Here is a 20,853-nt window from a genome sequence, read left to right as displayed (position 1 = left end):
GCTACGTAGTTATCCGGTGTATTCTCAGAATTCCTTTAAGGGAGTATAACTACAAATGTAGCTGTCTTCTGGCGTTCATTTGTTCAACACATCAAATCCAAGTAGGCTCCAGTCCCACAACAAGTTACAGAATATGAAGGCCAGAAGGCAGGCCAGGCTTTGTTTTTCTATTTGCAAACATAAGACAAAGATATTTTATCTTTGGGTACACAGATTGGCATGTAATTCACACATGTAGACATTCATTGGTGTGTTTCCTCCCTATCTACCTCAATCTGACCACACACAACACCTATCACATCTGATCAGTTTTAGTCTCAGCGCCATCACCTCTGAACTACGATAAGAAAAAGCTGTGGTTTTAAGCCATTCCATTTCATTTCTGCACTCAGTTTGATGCAAGTCAACCTACATAAAACCTGAGAAAGAAAGTTGTTTTGTCAGCACATCTAGTGGAAATGTTTTTATACGACACAGTTATCAAAGTCTGAGACCAATTCCTGCATCATTGGCAACTCTTGACAGCAACGCATTTTCTTCACCCTTTGTCTTCCCCTATAAATGCTGACAAACACACGCAGGGCTGATTTGAACTTCTTGGACAGTCCTCTGTCTCCGATACATGGCAGTGGTCTTGAGTAAAGTAAAGGTAGCCTGCTCCAAGTATAAAATGTAAGATACAACAGAACAACGTCATTGTCATTTCACTGCACTGTATGGCACATGCCAAATAAAGTATCGACTAGCCTAATTCACACGTTTCACCAACACCAAATTTTACGTAACAATCATAAGTTTCAGTGACTGACCAATGAGAGACCTTTGCCAATGTGTTGCGGTAACCATTCATAAGTTTCAGTGACCACCTGAGAGACCTTTACAATGTCGACGTGTTGCTGTAACCATCATAAGGTTCAATGACCACCGGAGAGACATTTACAATGTCGACGTGTTGAGGTTCCCAGATCTCAGTTCCTCTGAAACAAGTTTGGTCCCTTGGTTTGGTACGTTTGCGTTGGTGTGAATCCAACCACCTCACTTTGGTGCGCACCATATCAGCTGGCCGAGATATCCCTGAAGAGGTGGTCTCGGTTCGTTTCCAAACGAACCCTGGTGCAGTTTGCTTGAGATGTGAACACTACAATAACACTAAAATAAAACTCAGACATGTTCGAGGTTCAAAATATCAAAGAACATTTATACAGTAAAGGCAGAAAAAGAGGGCCGGGCGTAAACTATAATTTGCGACACACTGGTCCACATATAACACTGTACACAATAGAATCACCACTATGGTCTTCTCTCGTGTGCTGCACAGCTTGTAATCCAAATGGAAAACACACATAAAAATGCCGATGCATTTAACACATTCAGTACCAGGATGAGGGAGGAGTTTGACCGGTCCGCAGATCAATGTAGACCTATATCACGCTGGATATCCATGACTGTCTTGTGGAATGGCTTGCCTTTAAACCTTAAACTGTTGAGCTCCTCCTACTTTCATTTTAAATCTTCAATAAAAAAAATTGTTATCCAACTCATAAACCAAATCAAAAGATCCATGAAGTACTACGAATATTCTACTGTATGTTTGTGTGTCTGGGAACTTATCCCTTGTTTTATTTATTTTATTCCCCTTTGTTCCTTAATGTTTCAGTCCATTGTGCTGTGTTTGTCCTCCATGCTTTAGTCCATGTGTTGTTTCTCCCCTTCCATCTAAAGGACCACAATGGAAACAAGCCTTTGGGCTTTATTGTTTTTTTAATCCTTTTGAACACTTTTTGTTAATTGTTGTTCAATAAAGTTTTCATTCATTCATTCATTCATTGTTTACTTTCACCCCCTTTTTTTTATTTAACACTTTACCCCGCCCCAGACCTTTTTTTGTTTGTTGTCAAATTCTGGGACTGTTGCGAAAATTGCAATGTGAAAAGGAACCGCACCAAACCAAAAAATAAACATTGTGTTTTGGTCTGGATCAAAGAGAGCGAACTAAGGACTTTTCTGGGCATGTATTCTGTATTCTGTAACTGGATGCATTTTAAAAGTATCCGTCCCAACACTGAGCACTTCCTCCTGATCACCAGGGTTCTCAATGGAGTCTCTGGAACCCTGCTGTGTCTGGTGTTCATCTGTTCCTATTAAGGTATTGGCGTCGTCCATGTCCTCCTCTAGGTCCTCAAACAAGTGGTGCTTTATCCCCAGAACTGGCTGGTGGACGGAGACCTCGTCCATGGTTTCTCTTCGCTCTAACTCCTCCTGTGGACATCACATAACCAGAGATCGACCATCACATGGGGCTCAGCGTCACATGTGAGGATGTACAGTCATGACGTAGCTAACAAGGTGTTTTCTTTGACTCTAGCCCTCGCTTTTAGGAAACGAAAGCCAATCCAACATCCTTCCTCAACATATAGTTTCACCAGCAGAGCACAGAATCACTGAAGAAAAAAAGGCCAATGGAACACAAAAGTGTTCCATTGTGCTTCATGAGCGGGTTGGGGACAAGCTACACAAGTCTGTTCCTATGACCATGTGTACCAGTCCCCTATACCCCAACTTTCACTCATATTCCCCCTCTCTTCAGTCCGTTGAGCTCTCTGCTTCCCAGCCGTCCCCTGGTCTATGGGGCTTTGCCTCGACTGAGCCACTATGGTAGCGAAACTCTCACCTTCGCTGCGAAATGCCGTCCTGTTGGTGTTTACCCAGATTGAAGAGTGAGGGCACTGTCTATCATGCACCATTTGGGGCTTATGGAAGTTGCCCACCCAGTGGTGTCTCTGGGTCTGCTCTTTATGCGCAAACTACAGTGGTGGTTTGCTTCGCTTTGCTTGCCGCAGAGAGTTGTTCAGCCCTGCGGTTCCCAGAGCTAGCGTCGCTCTCGGGCACGGCGACGTGGCCGGTGCCAGTCAGGGCGGATGCGCTGTAAAACTGGCTGTTCAGCTACACACACAAGGGTTGACTAGTGCCAACGGTGAGGGACACACTGCATGAACTAGGGCCACAGACACTGAGTGTGGACAATGAGCAACCTTGCAGCTCATCTCCTGTTGGCGGCTTGGGATTCCCTAGCCCTATAATATCCAACCTGCGGTTCCCTCCATTGCTGAAAGAATAGCATGGAGGACGAGTTCTGCTCTGCACAGCACTATATACACGGGGCCATTGGGGAATGTGGTACATTGATGAAATGTCAACGCACACAAGTGCGCACGGAACAAGCGCATTAGGTGAAGCCTATGACTACACCTACAATTATAGAAGTGGAGTTGTAAAGCAAAACTATCGTCTGTCAGGTGTTACCTGATTGGCTGCTTGAATCAAGGCAGGGAACAGGATCAACGGCTCTGGTACAGGCGGCAAAATCTTGCTCTTCACTCTACATTTGAGAAGAAAACAACCAAAACACAAAAAATGTATTATGATGTATATCATGTATCAAACTAGTTTCTCATAGGGGATTTTCCTTTTGCAACATTATGTCACTTATGAGGACCATTATGTGCGCTACTGTAGGCAGTGGGGATTCAAACCCGCGGATCCCATTTTAAAACCACCCTTTGAGCTAGTCCCTGTCCACTATCTCAATGTATAAAATTGAGACACTTTCATCGCATTCCAAGCCTACATTTAATATAAATCCAGGGCTCCAGACTAACTTTTTGCATTGGTTGCACTGGTGCGCCTAACTTCTTTTTAGGTGCACCAGCACAAAATTTAGGTGCACCCAAAAATTTAAGGGTTTCAAGTGCTTCACCTAGCCGGAATTGAACATTTCAAAATAAAACATTTCCAAATAAAAGGGCTTGTGCTTAAAGGGTTATTCACCTATAAAACAACAGTGTGCTCCAACACTATATATCATATATTTATAGGTTATTTTGCTGCAATTGAATATACTAACTCCAAATTAAAAAGTAAATATCTTTACCGATACACTTCCGGTGATTTGACGCGTCAAAAATGCACAACTACAAGTTCTGAATGGGGGCGGGTCACAATGAATGGGGCCGAGATGATTGACAGTACAGAGGGGTGTTCCAAGAACGGAGGTTTAACAAACACAGAGTTAACGCTGAACTCTAGGTTGTCCGATCCTGTGCCGACTAACCCAGAGCTGTCGGTTCCACAGCACCGGTTATGAATTAGTTCAATCAACACGGGGTTGGTTAACACAGGGTTGTGCGCGTTCACGGCAAACCTATAAAGACGTGATGTATGGATCATGGAAATCCTGATCAAAATGGCGAAACGGGCCGCATATTTTACCGATCAAGGTACTAATTATTCTTTTTCCTCCCTCAGCAACTAAAGAATAAAAATGATGGAAGAAAAGTGTTGTTTTATTTTTATTTATTTAAATGATTTCTGCAAATGTGGTCTCGCATCCTTTGTCAGCCCTTACAAACATTTGCGAATGTGTTCCTCCTCAAGGAACGGGTAAAGTGGGGAGGCATCTCTTTGCGCAGAGTGGCTATATTGTGGAGGACGGCGCATGCAACAATTACATCGCATGCCCGTTCCGGACAAACTCTTAGTCCACGTAGGCATTGGAATCTGGACTTCAATATCCAGAATGTATTTTCAATCTTAACGCGGGTTCTGCTGTGTGCCAGGTTAAATGTTGTCTGTGGTCCAGGAGCGGGATTAGGGTACGGGGTGATGAGCGTCGGGAGGCATTGATACCCTCGATCTCCTAGGAGATCCCCATCGAATTGCCCTGCGATCAAATACAAACTTTGAGCTATCTTGCACAAGCACAACAATTATATGAGGTCTATGATATGTTCATAATGCAACGCACCCTGTTGAAATGTATTGCTCACATTGGATGTGTGCCATCAATGCACCCAATTACATTAGGAAATCCTGAAATATAACACCCAGATGAAAAGTCAACAAGGATAATTTCGGAGCCATTTGGGAACACTTAAAGTAGATAATGCTGATCTGCAAGTTGGTGAAACTCCATGAAGTTACGCAACAACCGCTTCAGCGCAAGACAGACGCACGGAGCGGCAGACGGTAGCTTTGCCTATGTGCTCAGCATCTCCTACACTGTACAAAAAGCTACCCGTCGCAAAAAAAAACGGAAAGCTATGCAAATTGTTTGTAGTGAACTGAGGGCAGATCCACGATTGGTAACATTTGCAATGTAGGGTTGGAGAACGCTATTTAAATATATCAAAGAATCACGTGAAAAACTATATCTCTCCAGCAAAAAGTCATCCGGAAAGGACAATATGTCGAGCCGTGGTCTAATTAATCTCTCTGTGAATTGCACAAATTATTTGCGCTCCGATATCAATAGGCGAACACGTAAAAGCTGCGATAAACGTGGGTTTAAATAGCCTACTCTGACCAAAACCGGGTTATCTTCCAAACTTAACCTGCGCAAAACCTGCTCCGACCAGGTTTGATTGAGAGCATATGTTTCCATAGCAACTTACATGCCGTGGTCATTTTGGAACGGAAAACCTAGGGTTGCCGCTAACCCTGGGTTAATTTAGCTGGGTAAGTGATAAAACCGGCTTTGTGGAACACCCCTCCGGTCGCTTGCAATTTTTAAACACACACAAGCAGTGAACAAGACCACAGCCAATCAGAGGCAAAGAGCCGACCGAGCTCTTTCTCTTATTGGTTTAGACCACGATATGATCCTACCACGAGTGTTCGGTCACAGGACAACACAGAGATGATGCAAAGGAAATTTATGTTTTCACCCGGGCAGCGTCAGGTGCACCAGTGCGACCTAGAAAAATTATTAGTCGCACCCTTAAATATTTTGGTCGCATGTGCGACCAAATTAGTCGCACTCTGGAGCCCTGAGGGGTGTTCCACAAAGCCGGTTTTATCACTTACCCAGCTAAGTTAACCCAGGGTTAGCGGCAACCCTAGGTTTTCCGTTCCAAAATGACCACGGCATGTAAGTTGCTATGGAAACATATGCTCTCAATCAAACCTGGTCGGAGCAGGTTTTGCGCAGGTTAAGTTTGGAAGATAACCCGGTTTTGCTCAGAGTAGGCTATTTAAACCCACGTTTATCGCAGCTTTTACGTGTTCGCCTATTGATATCGGAGCGCAAATAATTTGTGCAATTCACAGAGAGATTAATTAGACCACGGCTCGACATATTGTCCTTTCCGGATGACTTTTTGCTGGAGAGATATAGTTTTTCACGTGATTCTTTGATATATTTAAATAGCCTTCTCCAACCCTACATTGCAAATGTTACCAATCGTGGATCTGCCCTCAGTTCACTACAAACAATTTGCATAGCTTTCCGTTTTTTTGCGACGGGTAGCTTTTTGTACAGTGTAGGAGATGCTGAGCACATAGGCAAAGCTACCGTCTGCCGCTCCGTGCGTCTGTCTTGCGCTGAAGCGGTTGTTGCGTAACTTCATGGAGTTTCACCAACTTGCAGGTCAGCATTATCTACTTTAAGTGTTCCCAAATGGCTCCGAAATTATCCTTGTTGACTTTTCATCTGGGTGTTATATTTCAGGATTTCCTAATGTAATTGGGTGCATTGATGGCACACATCCAATGTGAGCAATACATTTCAACAGGGTGCGTTGCATTATTAATATATCATAGACCTCATATAATTGTTGTGCTTGTGCAAGATAGCTCAAAGTTTGTATTTGATCGCAGGGCAATTCGATGGGGATCTCCTAGGAGATCGAGGGTATCAATGCCTCCCGACGCTCATCACCCCGTACCCTAATCCCGCTCCTGGACCACAGACAACATTTAACCTGGCACACAGCAGAACCCGCGTCAAGATTGAAAATACATTCTGGATATTGAAGTCCAGATTCCAATGCCTACGTGGACTAAGAGTTTGTCCGGAACGGAACTCTTAAGTTTTAGTTCAGGCGTTCTCACGGCGACGTAGGTTAGCAGGCGTCTAAAGGCTCATTTATGCTCAACGTTAAATACGCATACGGATACGGACGGAGCCTTTCGTCCGTACTCTGCGTTCATTTCGTCCGTTTTTCGACCGTTTCCACAAAGCTTACGGATACGCACCAAACGGAGCAGTACCACCGGAAGCCGTGGGGGCGCTGTTGCCGTCACTACCCGATACGGAGCCTAGAGCCAGTGTGAGACAGAAGAAGAAGACGACGACACACGATGGCTGGACAGCAAGCCTCTCCGCCACACTCACAGGCGCGCTGTGTGATGGTTTGTGCTGGATGTGAGGGGCCACCCGGCGCAGCAAGTCATCGAACGCCCCAGCCGACATCCGAAAATACTGGAAGTGGCGCTCTGTGTCCATAGATCGCATCGGACGGACGAGAGAGAAAAATTCTCCGTCCTCCAGCCGCGATGAATTTAACGGCCTTACCGACCACCGCCTCTTACAACGAGCCCGTTTTCTTCTTTTATTTATTATGTACATAATCAAGACCTCCTCCATAGTCGCCATGTTTGTTGTTTTCTTTTTACAGTCTATGGTTTGTTGTCATAAACTTTTGACTCTGCGCTGCCCCCTAGTGGATGTATTGGTTAACATCTATGCCAACGTAAAGGACGCATGGAAGTATGTGAGCAGTGACGGTAACAACGTTAGAAACGGACGCGTACAATTACGTCCGTACGTCGAGCATAAATGAGCCTTTAGTGGCGACGAACTTCTTCAGATGTCCGTGAGTAGACGTACATTTTGTCTGAATGTTATGGCGAGTGAACAGTGCCAAACCTAAGGATAACCAGGAAGAGGCGAAGGAGCAGTCTAACCCTACGCCGCCGTCAGAACGTGTGGAATTTTGTATGGGATTGATTGGGACTGCAGACGAGAGACCAGCAGCGACGCCACGGCGACTGCATGGAAGTTCCGTCCACCGGCGGCGGTGTCACGGCGACGTACATACGGAAATTCATACAAAATGTACGTCTGCTCACGGACATCTGAAGAAGTTCGTCGCCACTAAGACGCCTGCTAACCTACGTCGCCGTGAGAACGCCTGAACTAAAACTTAAGAGTTTTGGTCTTTTTGACACAAAAACTAACGGTTTTTATAAAATGTCATCAACTTATTCATCAACAAGTATTTGGACATATTAATACCAGAAAAAAATAATAATAATAAAAAAGAAAACAAAAAATATAGACTGGGAATCGAACCCCAGTCTCTCGCGTGACAGTCAATTACCTTAACCACAACATTGTCTGGACCATGACCAAAAATAAATAAGTAAATATATATATATATATGTATATATATATTTATTTATTTATTTATTTTTGGTCATGGTCCAGACAATGTTGTGGTTAAGGTAATAAATAAATAAATATATTTATTTATTTTTGGTCATGGTCCAGTCAATGTTGTGGTTAAGGTAATTGACTGTCATATATATATATTATGGCGACGGCGTGCGTATCCTCTCCCCACGGCGGCGGCGTACGTATCTCCACACGTGCATTTCACACGATGTTATCCTTCTCCTGGTAATCCTGGCACTATCCACTCGCCATAGAACAGTGCCAGGATTACCAGGAGAAGGATAACATCGTGTGAAATGCACGTGTGGAGAAGATACGTACGCCGCCGCCATGGGGAGAGGATACGCACGCCGTCGCCATTATTTATATATATATATAATCTTTTTTTTTTTTTTGGTCATGGTCCAGACAATGTTGTGGTTAAGGTAATTGACTGTCACGCGAGAGACTGGGGTTCGATTCCCAGTCTATATTTTTTGTTTTCTTTTTTATTATTATTATTTTTTTCTGGTATTAATATGTCCAAATACTTGTTGATGAATAAGTTGATGACATTTTATAAAAAACGTTAGTTTTTGTGTGTCAAAAAGACCAAAACTCTTAAGTTTTAGTTCAGGCATTCTCACGGCGACGTAGGTTAGCAGGCGTCTTAGTGGCGACGAACTTCTTCAGATGTCCGTGAGTAGACGTACATTTTGTCTGAATTTCCGTATGTACGTCGCCGTGACACCGCCGCCGGTGGACGGAACTTCCATGCAGTCGCCGTGGCGTCGCTGCTGGTCTCTCGTCTGCAGTCCCGATCAGTCCCATACAAAATTTCACACGTTGTGACAGCGGCGTAGGGTTAGACTGCTCCTTCGCCTCTTCCTGGTTATCCTTAGGTTTGGCACTGTTCACTCGCCATATGCGGACAGAGAGTAGGCCCACGCACCACATCCTCACCCGTCCATCGTGCAGCGCTCACCTCTTCACCAGCAGGGAGCACAGGATGGAGGCCCCGAAGAAGGTGACCAGCAGCCCCAGACTGATCCACACGGGCAGGTTGCCCCCAGGCGTCTCCTTGGATGGGAAGGTGGTGATGGTCAGAAGGGCCTGGGGCCCGGGGCCCACGCTGGTGGCCCCGGCCAGGCTGATGTTGTAGCGGGATCCTGGCTGCAGGTTCTCCAGGCGGAACGTGGTTTCAGACGCGTTCAGATTGCGGCACTCTATGGAAATGGAAATGACAGGATGATATTGATATTCTTTGTCGGTCGGTAAAGCGTGTGAAATTGTCCCAGGTTATATATATATTTTTTTTTTGCAATTTGGTTTATTCTGACCATGATTTGTATCCCTGGCAAACGCACCAATTTATGCATGAAAAGTAAAAATAAAACATTTTATCTTCAAAAATTATTCTACTGAGTTATTTTTCTCTCTTTACTGAAATAAAATTACTAATTTCAGCTATCCAACTATATTTTTTCCCATATTTTTAACTAAGTGTGTGTGTACACGTGTATGCAGATGTACGCTTTGGTAGCCAGTAGCCAATCACTGCCATTTTTGTTGAAATATGTGGTAGACAAAATCATAAAAGAAGTGAATCATGTTGGGGAAACACAAACATAATTTCGTCGTCTGAGAAGTGTAAGTGATGAGAAGTCTGAGAAGATGCTGATTTTGGATTGAAGTTTGTCCACGTTTGTACGACATCCTCACCTCCTTGGGACGGCTCCTGTTCCGGTGGTTTGGTGTGTCTGGTGTGACAGAGCATGTAGTGGGTGATGAAGCCCCGCCGGGCCTTCAGAGGTATGGGCAGCCAGGACAGGTCCACAGAGCTCTCCTTCTCAATGCCACTGAAGCTCAAAGGCTTCACCAGAGGAACTGGAGACATTTTGAGAAGAATTCAAGGTCTACTGACGGCCTTTGTTAAGGTTGTTGAACATTTTTTATTTAATTTGTTCATACGTTCTTCCAAAATAACGGGATCGAAATACAAAATAAAAAATCCCAATTATTAAATATGGGCCTGCAAAGCAACAGACTGTGATAAATAGTTCATTAATAATCTCAACTTATCAAAGAATTATTCAAATAAGGATAATTACTTCATGATAATGATAATATTGATGGTGATAATAATAAACAAGCATCTAAAATGATTCATATTTTGCGTATTATTATCAATATTATTTGTCTTAATAATAAAGTATCAACAAATCAATGTATTCATTGTCATGTATTTATTCTATAGTTTACATCAGTGGTTCTCGAGCCTTTTCTACTAGTGTACCCCCTCCAAGATATTTTTTCAGCTGAGTACCCCCTTCACGGGCACAAAACATTTTTGGGAGAAAAAAATACTCACAATTGAGTGAGAAACATGGGCCTGTGCTTCATGGAAACTATTGGCTAATTTCTCCCCACAAAAGAAGCACAACGCCATGAGGGTCAGAGCATGTAGAGGTGATTCCCTAGACTGGGTACCCCCAACCCGTTCTGCCGGCGATTTGAATTCACCCTGCAGAAGGGTCTGGAGAAGAGCAATACATTTCTTCCTGCTTCCGATACGTTTTTGGTGGGAGCCAATCACCAAGCTAGCTTCTCCCCCTGGCGCACAATTGGCTGGTTTAACACAATGACGACAGGGAAGCGATGGTTAGAAGCCAATTGAGTACAGAGTCAGTTGAACTAGGCCCGTTGATCACTTCTCTGGTGCTGAAGAAAATGAACATGCAACCTATGATTGAGCTTGGTCTGGAAATAGCCAGGCTAGTGATTGCCATTAAACTATATTCCTCCTGAAACTGATTTTGGTGTTTCTGGATGCGCTTTCTTTTTCACTGACTCTCCTTTCTCCAGTGGGGAACCTTCAGGGCCTTCTAGGCCTTCAGAGAAGGCCTTAAAAATTGTAAACCAAAAAATATGAGTATTAAATAATATGTGTATATATATATATATTTTTAAACGATTTAATTTAATTTAATACAATACATTTAATACATTTTCTCTCATCTATGTTCTAAAGTTAAGTTTACTGTCAAGTTCACATCAGCAATGAAAGGGTTACTGTCCTGAAACGTGTTATCCAATCAGAATCGTCCGTCTCTATCGTAGCCCGGTTAGCTAGCTCATTGATTGGTTAGGACTTCACGAATCTCGGGGAAGGCCAAGCCATGTGTTTTGGTTTGGAGAGTGATGGGAAAATTGACCAATCACGGTTTGATTTTAAGTGGGCGGGACAAAAACAAAAGATCGTAGGCCTTCGTGAAGTCCGAACAGGGGCAGAGTGGTGAGAGCCGTTGAGAGACAGTTAAATGGCGGACGAGAGCGATTTTTGTGCATATTATGGAGCCGTTTTGGTCCATGTTTGTAAGTCTTTTTCCCCACATGATTATATTTTCATAAGTTGCAACAAACGGGGTCGAAGTGTGTGATTAAAAAGCACCACGGTCTGCTTCCCGTTCACGCATCGCCTCCTTCAGATGCAGAGACTTTGTGTTTATTTGTTTTAAAACATGAAAAATGTAAGAACCGGAGCCGGTCGGACTACTGAAGGCCCAGCTGTAGTAATCACGGTTCGCCACTGCCTTTCTCCTTGTTTTCATATTTGCATTTCAATCACTTGTCCATTTTTTCAAATTGTTATTGTCTAGCTTTCAGAATTGAAACTTGCTCAGGGTGAAAAACAACAACCTGCAGTACTCCAAAGTACCCCTAGTGGTACGCGTACCCCCATTTGAGAACCACTGGTATACAGTGACTACAGTGCATTTCCGTCATGAGTTACCGTGTTCATTTTTGTAGCGCACACACATCTCCACCGTCTTGGGGACCTTCTGCACACACTGGTATTCATGGTACACGTAGCGAACAAAGTCCTTCATCTCTGGAACAAAGACCACAAGGTCAAGGCTGGTGGCTTTGACGCCATTAAGCATGGAGATTAACATGATACACCCATGAGGTTAATCCAGATTAATCCAGGTCCATTATTCTATAGCTCAGTCCTATTCCTACGTCAATAAATATTTAAATGCAGTTTTGCATATACATTTGCTACTCTGATTTAGTATGTAGACCTATTTTATATATATCTGTTTATAGTTGCCATGGTTTTCAAATGTTCTGTCTTTTATATTCTGCAACTGTCCTGTACTTCCTGCTGTGGCCCCCCCAATTACACGTCTGAACAACAGAGTGGCATTCCTCCCAGTCTTTCAAAGTTCATACATTCTGGGCTGGCACAATGGAGTTTTTTCTCACATTTCTCACATCTCACATTTTTCTTTGTGATTCTTTTACTTTTCCCCCTGCAAGACAAAACTACATGTATTGAAAACCACTTACCTTTACTTTTTATCTTCTTCTTAGCTTTGAAGGTGGTCACTGCCTCAGGTTGCGTGCCTTCCTCTACAAACTCATACCACTCCACGCAAGCCTTTTTGGGGACCTTAGTCATGAGCTCTTTTTCACAAGCTGGGAGAAAAAAGGTCACAAAAAGGTTTCATCGTTCACATTTTGTGCATGATAGAACCATTTGTGCATTCACAAAAGGTTTTATCACTCACAAAACCTTTTGTGAATGATAAATATCTACAGATGTACATCTTTGTCCAATGTATCTCAAAATAGTCAAGTATGTTAAATCAAAGAAGCAAACAAAAAGTACACACACACACACACCTTTTATATCTTGGGCTGGTTTGGCCGCTACGTTAACATATCCCAGGCTGGAGGCTCCGGCTGTATTAACAGCCCTGATGGAGAGGTTGAATGCAGAGTTGGTCAAGTAGATGCTGTGTTGGAGGGAGGACACTGTGATCTGTGAAGCCTTTTTTACTGCACACGGGCATCTTTGGTTGTAAGTCAGATTGTAGTTGACCCCTCCGGCCTGCGCCGCTGGAGGTACCGCCTGGGGAGGGGATATGTCATTACAAATACAAACCTTTAATAGTCTAACACTATGATCAGATATACACAACCTTTAATAATCCAACATTATGATCAGCAATACACAGCCTTTAATGGTCTAACACTATGATCAGATATACACAACCTTTAATGGTCTAACACTATGATCAGATATACACAACCTTTAATGGTCTTACACTATGATCAGATATACACAACCTTTAATGGTCTTACACTATGATCATATATACACATACTTTAATAGTCCAACACTATACACAAATACACAACCTTGAATAGTCTAAGACTGATCAGAAATGGACAACCTTTGAAATTCCCCTACTCTAATCAGAAATACACAACCTTTAGTAGTATCTTACTCTATGATCGGAAATACAGAACTTTAAATATTCACTGACTCTCATCAGAAACACACAGCTTTCATCAATCCCTTTCTTATTAGTTCTCAGATTGTCGATCCATTCTCCATTCGCCTACCTTCCATGTAAACACAAGCTGCCGTATTCCTCTGTCAACTGTGATGGTCTTTTGCGCAACGTCAGGGCTTTGTAGAATTTCTGTGCATAAGGACAAACAGACCAAGTTACTGGTGGGGAACACATTAAATAGTTAAATCGGTACACAATACCAAATGATACACTCATTTAGAAGAGCATCCAAGGTCAGAGGTTACCTGCGGGAACAGTGAGGTTGGCAGACCAGTTGCTCCATAAGGAGTTTTTGGCCTGCGTGGATCTCTGTCTGACCTGGACCTGGTAGGCCATCTGTGTCTCCAGATCCTCAACCCACACCGAGTCTGCTCAGATCACAAACAACACACTATTTTCCCATTCATAGATATTTCCATTATTTAATTTGCTCCTTAATGAGGTTGTTACAGTTTACAATAAGGGTACATTAATTAACTGAATGCATGTACACTGTATGTCTATTGTGATGGCCCAGCCAGTAAGCAGTGCCCCACATGGCCACATGGTGGCCACAAAGGTAGGCAAAGGCAGCCAAGGGGTGTGGTGTTGGATGGGAGGTACTACCCTAGAAGCTGGCATTGAGACTCACAGGTGTGCTGAGTTAGGCCTGCAATCAAGAGGCCTTTTAAACCCACAGAACAAGCTGAAGGAAAACGGGCTGGTGGAGCATGTGGAGACCAGACACCCATGAGGCCAGTCTAGCAAGAGAAGGCCAACAGCTGAAGAGGAACCTGAGAGACACCAAGAGGAAGCCAGAGCCGAGCTAGGGCGAAGAGGACAGTGGCAGGGACCACCGACCCCTGTAAGTTTGGCCTTTCTCTCTTATCTCTCTCTCTGCCCCAACACAGGAAGAGCCAGACAGAGCACTCTGATGACAACCGCTGACCCTGTGAAGATTTGAGTTACCTTTTGCCCCCTCCCATTTTCCCAGCACCTTTTTTATAAATAAATGTCATAAGTGATTGATTCCACCGCAAAACCCTGTTTCTGCCCGTTTCTGTTCCGGTTATCCCACCGTTGTACCTCACAGACCATGCGCCCACACTATAGCTAACACATGGCAGTGACATGGAACTTATTTAAAAGGTAAAGTTGTCATGGTTTACATAGAATATAAAGGGAATACCTACACACATTCTTTGTGGTCTCTATTTTCATTTCCTAAAAGAAAGAGGACAAAGGGTCCAATAAATCAAACATGGAAGATATTACAATCTTTACAGCAAACAGTCCAACCTTCTCCAAATGTACATGTCATATTTATTGACTATTTATCCATTTCCCAGACGCTTTCACCCAAAGTGAATTCAGACACATTCATGAGCAGGTTAGTGTGATACACTTTGCAGAAAGATAACGAAAGACCGACAACGGCCCGGACTTCGGGTATCGAATCCAGTACCTTTCAGCTGGGAGTCAAACCCTCTAGCCCACTATTCTACCCCCATATTCATAGGGAAACATATCACTTAATAATCATCACTTACACGTCTCCATGTCTGAGTTTGCTTTTCCACGCATCGGACCAGTACCTCTACTGACCCAGACTCCCCCTGGCCTGGCCATGTTAGGCTGAGCTTGTGGCCAGACCACAAGGCGGCCATTTTCACCGGCTCTGGAAACTTGACTATGATTGTGAAGCATGAACAGAGGTTAAAAAGTTAATATAGCGATGTGTCTGCCATTGTGACATATTACTCCTTCTATAGTGTCTCTGGTTAACACTCTGAAGAATAAGTCCCGCCTCCGAGTCTCCGGTTCCCTCTGTCAAATGTCTATGGAAAATAACACCTACAATCCAAAAAGCCAGTCAAAACTAGATGGAAAATGTGTAGTTCAAAACGTGATGCAGCTTTTACTTCTTCGTCACCTACAGAGTTTGCTATGTACGATCATTCAAAAACCCCATGTTATTTCCCATAGACATTTGACCGAGGGAACCTGCCACTTAGGAGCCAAACTTGTGTTGTGTTGGGTTAGCTTAGTGTTACCTACGGTACCCAGCACTACAGTGGTGTTGTTGGGTTAGCTTAGCATTACCTATGGTACCAGCACTACAGTGCTGTTGTTGGGTTAGCTTGGCGTTACCTACAGTACCCAGCACTACAGTGGTACTGTTGGGTTAGCTTATGCCGCTTTTCCACCTCCAGTACCAACTCGACTTGACTCTCCATGCCTTTTTTGCGTTTCCATTGGCAAAAAAAGTACCTGGTACCTAGTACCGGGTATTTTTTTTTGTTAGTACTACCTCCGTCGAGGTTCCAAGCGAGCGGAGTAGGTACTTTTGTGTGACGTAAACAGGCTGCTGGTAACTGATTGGCCAGCGGCTGTAAATGGGAATAATCATTCAAAGTTAAGTTGTGTCCGGTGTGGTTGGAGTCCACGAACCCGCTCCCGAGGGGGACACTGATCAGCGTTTCGCCGTGTGTGTCGCTCCTTTCCCGGGGCTAGAGTTAGGCTGCGCGTGGTTGTGTGTCCGGCGTGGCTGGAGTCCACGGACCGGCTCCGGAGGATCAGTGTTTCGCTGTTTCGTTTTAGTGTCGTTCCTTTTCTAGGGCTCGAGTTTCGCCTCCATCAACGTTACCGTATGACAACAATAGACGCGCAGTCATTGCGCTTTTTATTTAATTTAATTTCCCATCATAACCTTTCCCGGGAATCAGGAAATAGTCTTGATCAGATTCAGATTTCCCGGGAATCACGTCTCCCGTGATTAAAACCTAATGACGACCCGCCCATGGTGGAGAGGTTCTTTTCTACGACCCACCCACATTGAAGAGGTACTTTTTTAGATGGAAACGCGCCTGGAATCGAGTCGAGGCGAGTTGAGTCGAGTCGAGCTGATACTGTCGGTGGAAAAGCGGCATTAGCGTTACCTACGGTACTCAGCACTGCAGTGGTGTTGTTGGGTTAGCTTAGTATTACCTATGGTACCCAGCACTACAGTGTTGTTGTTGGGTTAGCTTAGCGTTACCTACAGTACCCAGCACTACAGTGCTGTTGTTGTGTTAGCTTAGCGTTACCTACGGTACTCAGCACTGCAGTGGTGCTGTTGGAGGTACAGGCAGCAGCCCCCACATGGGCGGTGACCACAATGGAGACGTTTCGGTTCCTGATCAGAATGTCGTCATCCAGAATGATCCAGTTGGTCCGTAGGCGCATCAGCAAAAATGCGTCATCAAAGGGCAATTCTGTGGTGCTGATAGCCGACAAACACACAGTCATTTCAGCAGCACCAAATGATAATTCCGAGTCTAATCGCCACACTTGGGAAGCCATGGGTGATCAAACAACGGAGACTCACAACTTACCATCGGCGATTTAACACAGAGCTATTAATTAAAAAGTAAAAATAATGCTCTCTCTCACACGCACACACATTATCACTCAGCGTCTCTCTCTCTCACACACACATACACATTATCATTTACTGTCTCTCTCACACACAGACGTTATCATCACTCACTCGCTCTCACACACACACACACACACACACACACACACACACACACACACACACACACACATCTCTCTCTCTCTCAAACAGACATTAAAAAAATCTTGTGTTTGGAGAACGTTACTTACTTGATTAACAGGTCATAGGTCACATTAGTGGCAGAGGAGGACCTTCCCCATTCACATATGTATTGATGTGAACTGGAATTATTCCTAAAACACAGCGGGTTCCCAGGGGCCTCACATGCTGGACATTAGAAAGAAACTCTCAACTCTCAAAACACATTTGCCTCTCCCAGTTCAACACTGTTAGCTAACAAAGGCTAACGCAGTATTTATTGTTACCATCATTTGAATGAGTATCACTGTTTTCTACGCTGAGATTTAAAACAACTTAAAGAAGAATACAAAATGTAACAAAAAAAATGAAGGTTAAGCAGAAAAAATAAAAACCTGTAAGACAGCTTGTTTAGCATAATAATCATTCACGTTGGGTTGATAAATCAACCTTATCTCCTGATAGTCAAAGGTAGTGGTGACAAAACCACATTCATCTGTCTGTGGTCTTACTGTGTGTTCACACCAATAGACACATTTTTCTCAGATTTTGTTGCGGAGCGTTTTTCCCGCCAACGGTCCTTCATGCTAATTAAAGACCGGGTAAACCAAGAATAATTATGGGTTTTGAGTTTATAATACCACAGGAAAATATATTATTAACCACCCTGCCAAATTTGACGAACTAAAAAAATCGCGAAGTATATAAAATTATGCTTCAAAGTTGATGAAAAATGAGCAGTAATCCCTGGCTCAGGACGGTGGGGGCGTGTGCGCTGCAGGCCAGGAAACCACGCCCATCACCGGAGAGGTCCAGCCCCTCCCAATCTCAAAGCTGAAAATGGACGCCCTGTCTGGAAGTTTCATAGGCAATGTACAGCCCTACATGTATGAGCCACCAGAGCGACGTTACGTTTCCCACTGTGGCATCCAGGGAAGATGCACCAACGAGGTTGAAGAGGCATAACGGGCAAGCTAGCTGCAAACTGACAATTCAAACCAGACTCGTGAGCGGTAAAACCATAGACGGGTGAAACCACAGAATGCTAGTGCGCGGTTAATGTATTTATACCTAGAGGGCAGCAGGGGGCGGGTTTATGTGAGTATGACCGCTTTACGTAAAGCGGTCATCGATGTAGACCCGCCCATTTTAAACCTGCACACAGAACATTCTCTGAGGCCTAGCTCCTCAAGGAAATGATGAATGGGAAAAATATTTTTTACATGTTTTGAGGGACACATTTAAGGCCTAATTAATATGATAAGAAGAAAAATACTGAATTTGGTTTACCCGGTCTTTAAGTCTCATCAACATGGCCGAGATAACCACCATTGCAAGTCTTTACCTGTTGTGGAAGAGGGAGAGAAGTCGGAATGCCCGTCGTTTATGGGTTAATAATATAATCCGGAGGCGCACACAGCTTTGTGGTGATATTATATATATCATATATATTATATAATATAGATATTTATATATTATATTATATTATATCATATAATTAAGCAATAGATCACGACAGGCTGTGGTATACGGTCATTATACCACAGTTAAGGGACGTTGTCCGTTCCGACGCACAGCGGAGGGACGGCGACCCCCTTAACTATGACCTATGGCGAAATGAAAGTCATAGACACCCTCAATTTTGAAAAAGCGAGAAAGTCGGAAAAGCATTTTTTTTTTAACGAATACAAAAAAGTAGTCCCTCCTGGCTGCCTGCAAAGTGTACGGCGGTTGCTATGCAACACACTGTAGCGTGCTTCAGAGAGAAGGCTAGAGACGGTAGCTCCATTCGCCGGCAATTTAGCCTACTATCGAGTTCACTCACTGTGTGCCTATTGCTTTACAAAATTTCCACCCTCTCCATCCATCAATCAACATGTTTTTAATCTTCAGTGAACTATGCTATCGCTTTTATATATAAATAAACAACAGTTAGAGTTAGGCGCAGAGTGATACTGAACTCTGTAAACTGAACGGGCGTCATAGCTGTGCGTATACGCTCAATATACAACAGTTGGGAACCAATCAGATCGCTTGATTTAAGCCACCCGTTTTATAATATTATTTATACAACAGTTAGTTCCGACCGGTCCCAACCGAGCAATTTGATTGGACAACGAGACATTCCATAGTGCTGATATACAGTATAACAGCACTGGGACTTTTCACAGACATAATCACTCCGCTGTACGGGCGTTCTAATAACCGTTATTAGCTAACGTTACATCAGCTGTTAAATAGCCTGAATGTTTATGTACTGTATATGTGTTGCCTGGCAACAGCCTAGTCTCCCTTCAGTTGCGGAACTATTTTTGTTGGCGGAGCCGAATAAATGATTACTAAACAAACAAATCATAATCTCTTGTTTCTTATTACTGTTAACTAATAAAATGTGCTCGTAGCACTGTTGTATAAAAGCAATATCACACTCGAGGTCGTGCTGTTGTACTGTATATCAGCACGGTGTGATTATCTGCGGCACTCGGCCTGCGGCCTCGTGCCTACGACCGAATCACAGCCGTGCTGATATACAGTACAACAGCACTCCCTCTCGTGTGATATTGCTTAAATATAGAGCTCCGGGAGTCGCAAACGGCAACAATCACTTTCTCCTCCAAGCTGCGGTTCACTGCGGAGTGCAGGGAACAGTTGGCCCGGCCGGTTGAACGCTGATTGGCTGTTTTACGTTACTTCACCCACGTTACTCACAGGGAGTGAACGCTGATTGGCTGTCTCACGCGAATGCCGCGGCAAAGTTCAAATATTTAAACTTCAGCAAAATTTATCGCACTACAAATCCATGTGAACGCACCCGCCCGTGACAGGGAAAACTGTTGCGCCATCAATCAAATCTTGCCGCAGGTTTGTGCCGTGACAAATTTCGCCTGATACGTGTCTCTACGTTGACTTTGTATTGAAACGTGTCGCGCCGTCGCGTTTGGTGTGAACACACAGTTATCCGTTCAAGACAGCAGTGAAAAGAGAGATCCCGTAAACCATGCTCATTCAAGAAGATGTGAGGGTGTGATCTCGCGTGATTACCTTTGCTGACCGTGGCCACCACGGCTAACAGACACAAGAACCGCAGGCAGCTCCAGCGGGTCAGGCGACCAGGAGACGGCATGATGGGCTGCGGCCTGCGGGAGACGGTCTGTTCACAGCCAGCCAATGCGTTATGGCGCATTTCTTTCACCTGCCTTCCTGTATCTCATCTGACTGTGGCTGTGGCAAGGAAATGTCAAGGGGGTTTCGTACCTCAGCTACTTTCGGTCTCAAACCTATCCTATGGACGGATATATTCAATCCTGAACAAAACACTTTAGCTTTAGATAAAATGGACTACTACGTAATACATTGTCCTTCACGTAAAGATAGGATGACCACGGAGTCCTGGAGGGGACATAGAGGATTTATTTTTTAATTACTTACTTTACTTTACGTACTTTACATACTTTAAGTACATATTAAGGGCTTGGAATATGGGGTCAGTTCAGTTCAGTTCTCATTAATAATTAATGCACAGAGAAGGATTCACAAATGTATTTTGTGATTTATATATAAATTACTCTCTTCTCACAAATACATTTCAATGCATACACAAATGGATATCGGTATGTATAAATGTAAAATAAATCCATAAACAAAAATGTCCTGTGACGTCTCAGCCGTAATGTGTCCGGACGGCTTCCAGTGGGGATTGCAGTACGGAACACAGCCGC

General features: G+C 43.8%; 1 protein-coding gene across 1 annotated transcript; it reads right to left on the bottom strand.

Moving 5' to 3' along the window:
• Positions 1 to 1,229: 1,229 nt before the first annotated feature.
• On the bottom strand, positions 1,230 to 16,782 carry LOC311353700 (oncostatin-M-specific receptor subunit beta-like; the record flags this gene model as incomplete). Its single annotated transcript, XM_084473590.1, has 12 exons — positions 1,230 to 2,259; positions 3,304 to 3,379; positions 9,198 to 9,438; positions 9,935 to 10,099; positions 12,006 to 12,104; positions 12,566 to 12,694; positions 12,902 to 13,130; positions 13,628 to 13,707; positions 13,824 to 13,946; positions 14,751 to 14,781; positions 15,108 to 15,247; positions 16,644 to 16,782. The coding sequence occupies 12 exons, from the start codon at positions 16,780 to 16,782 to the stop codon at positions 1,993 to 1,995; spliced, it is 1,719 nt and encodes a 572-aa protein (XP_084329716.1). The 3' UTR covers positions 1,230 to 1,992.
• Positions 16,783 to 20,853: the final 4,071 nt, after the last annotated feature.

Source organism: Micromesistius poutassou (assembly GCF_964030765.1).
Source record: "Micromesistius poutassou genome assembly, chromosome: 9".
Lineage (NCBI taxonomy): Eukaryota > Metazoa > Chordata > Actinopteri > Gadiformes > Gadidae > Micromesistius > Micromesistius poutassou.
The sequence above is the reverse complement of the archived record's forward strand: the minus strand, read 5'-3'. Positions and strand labels throughout refer to the sequence as shown.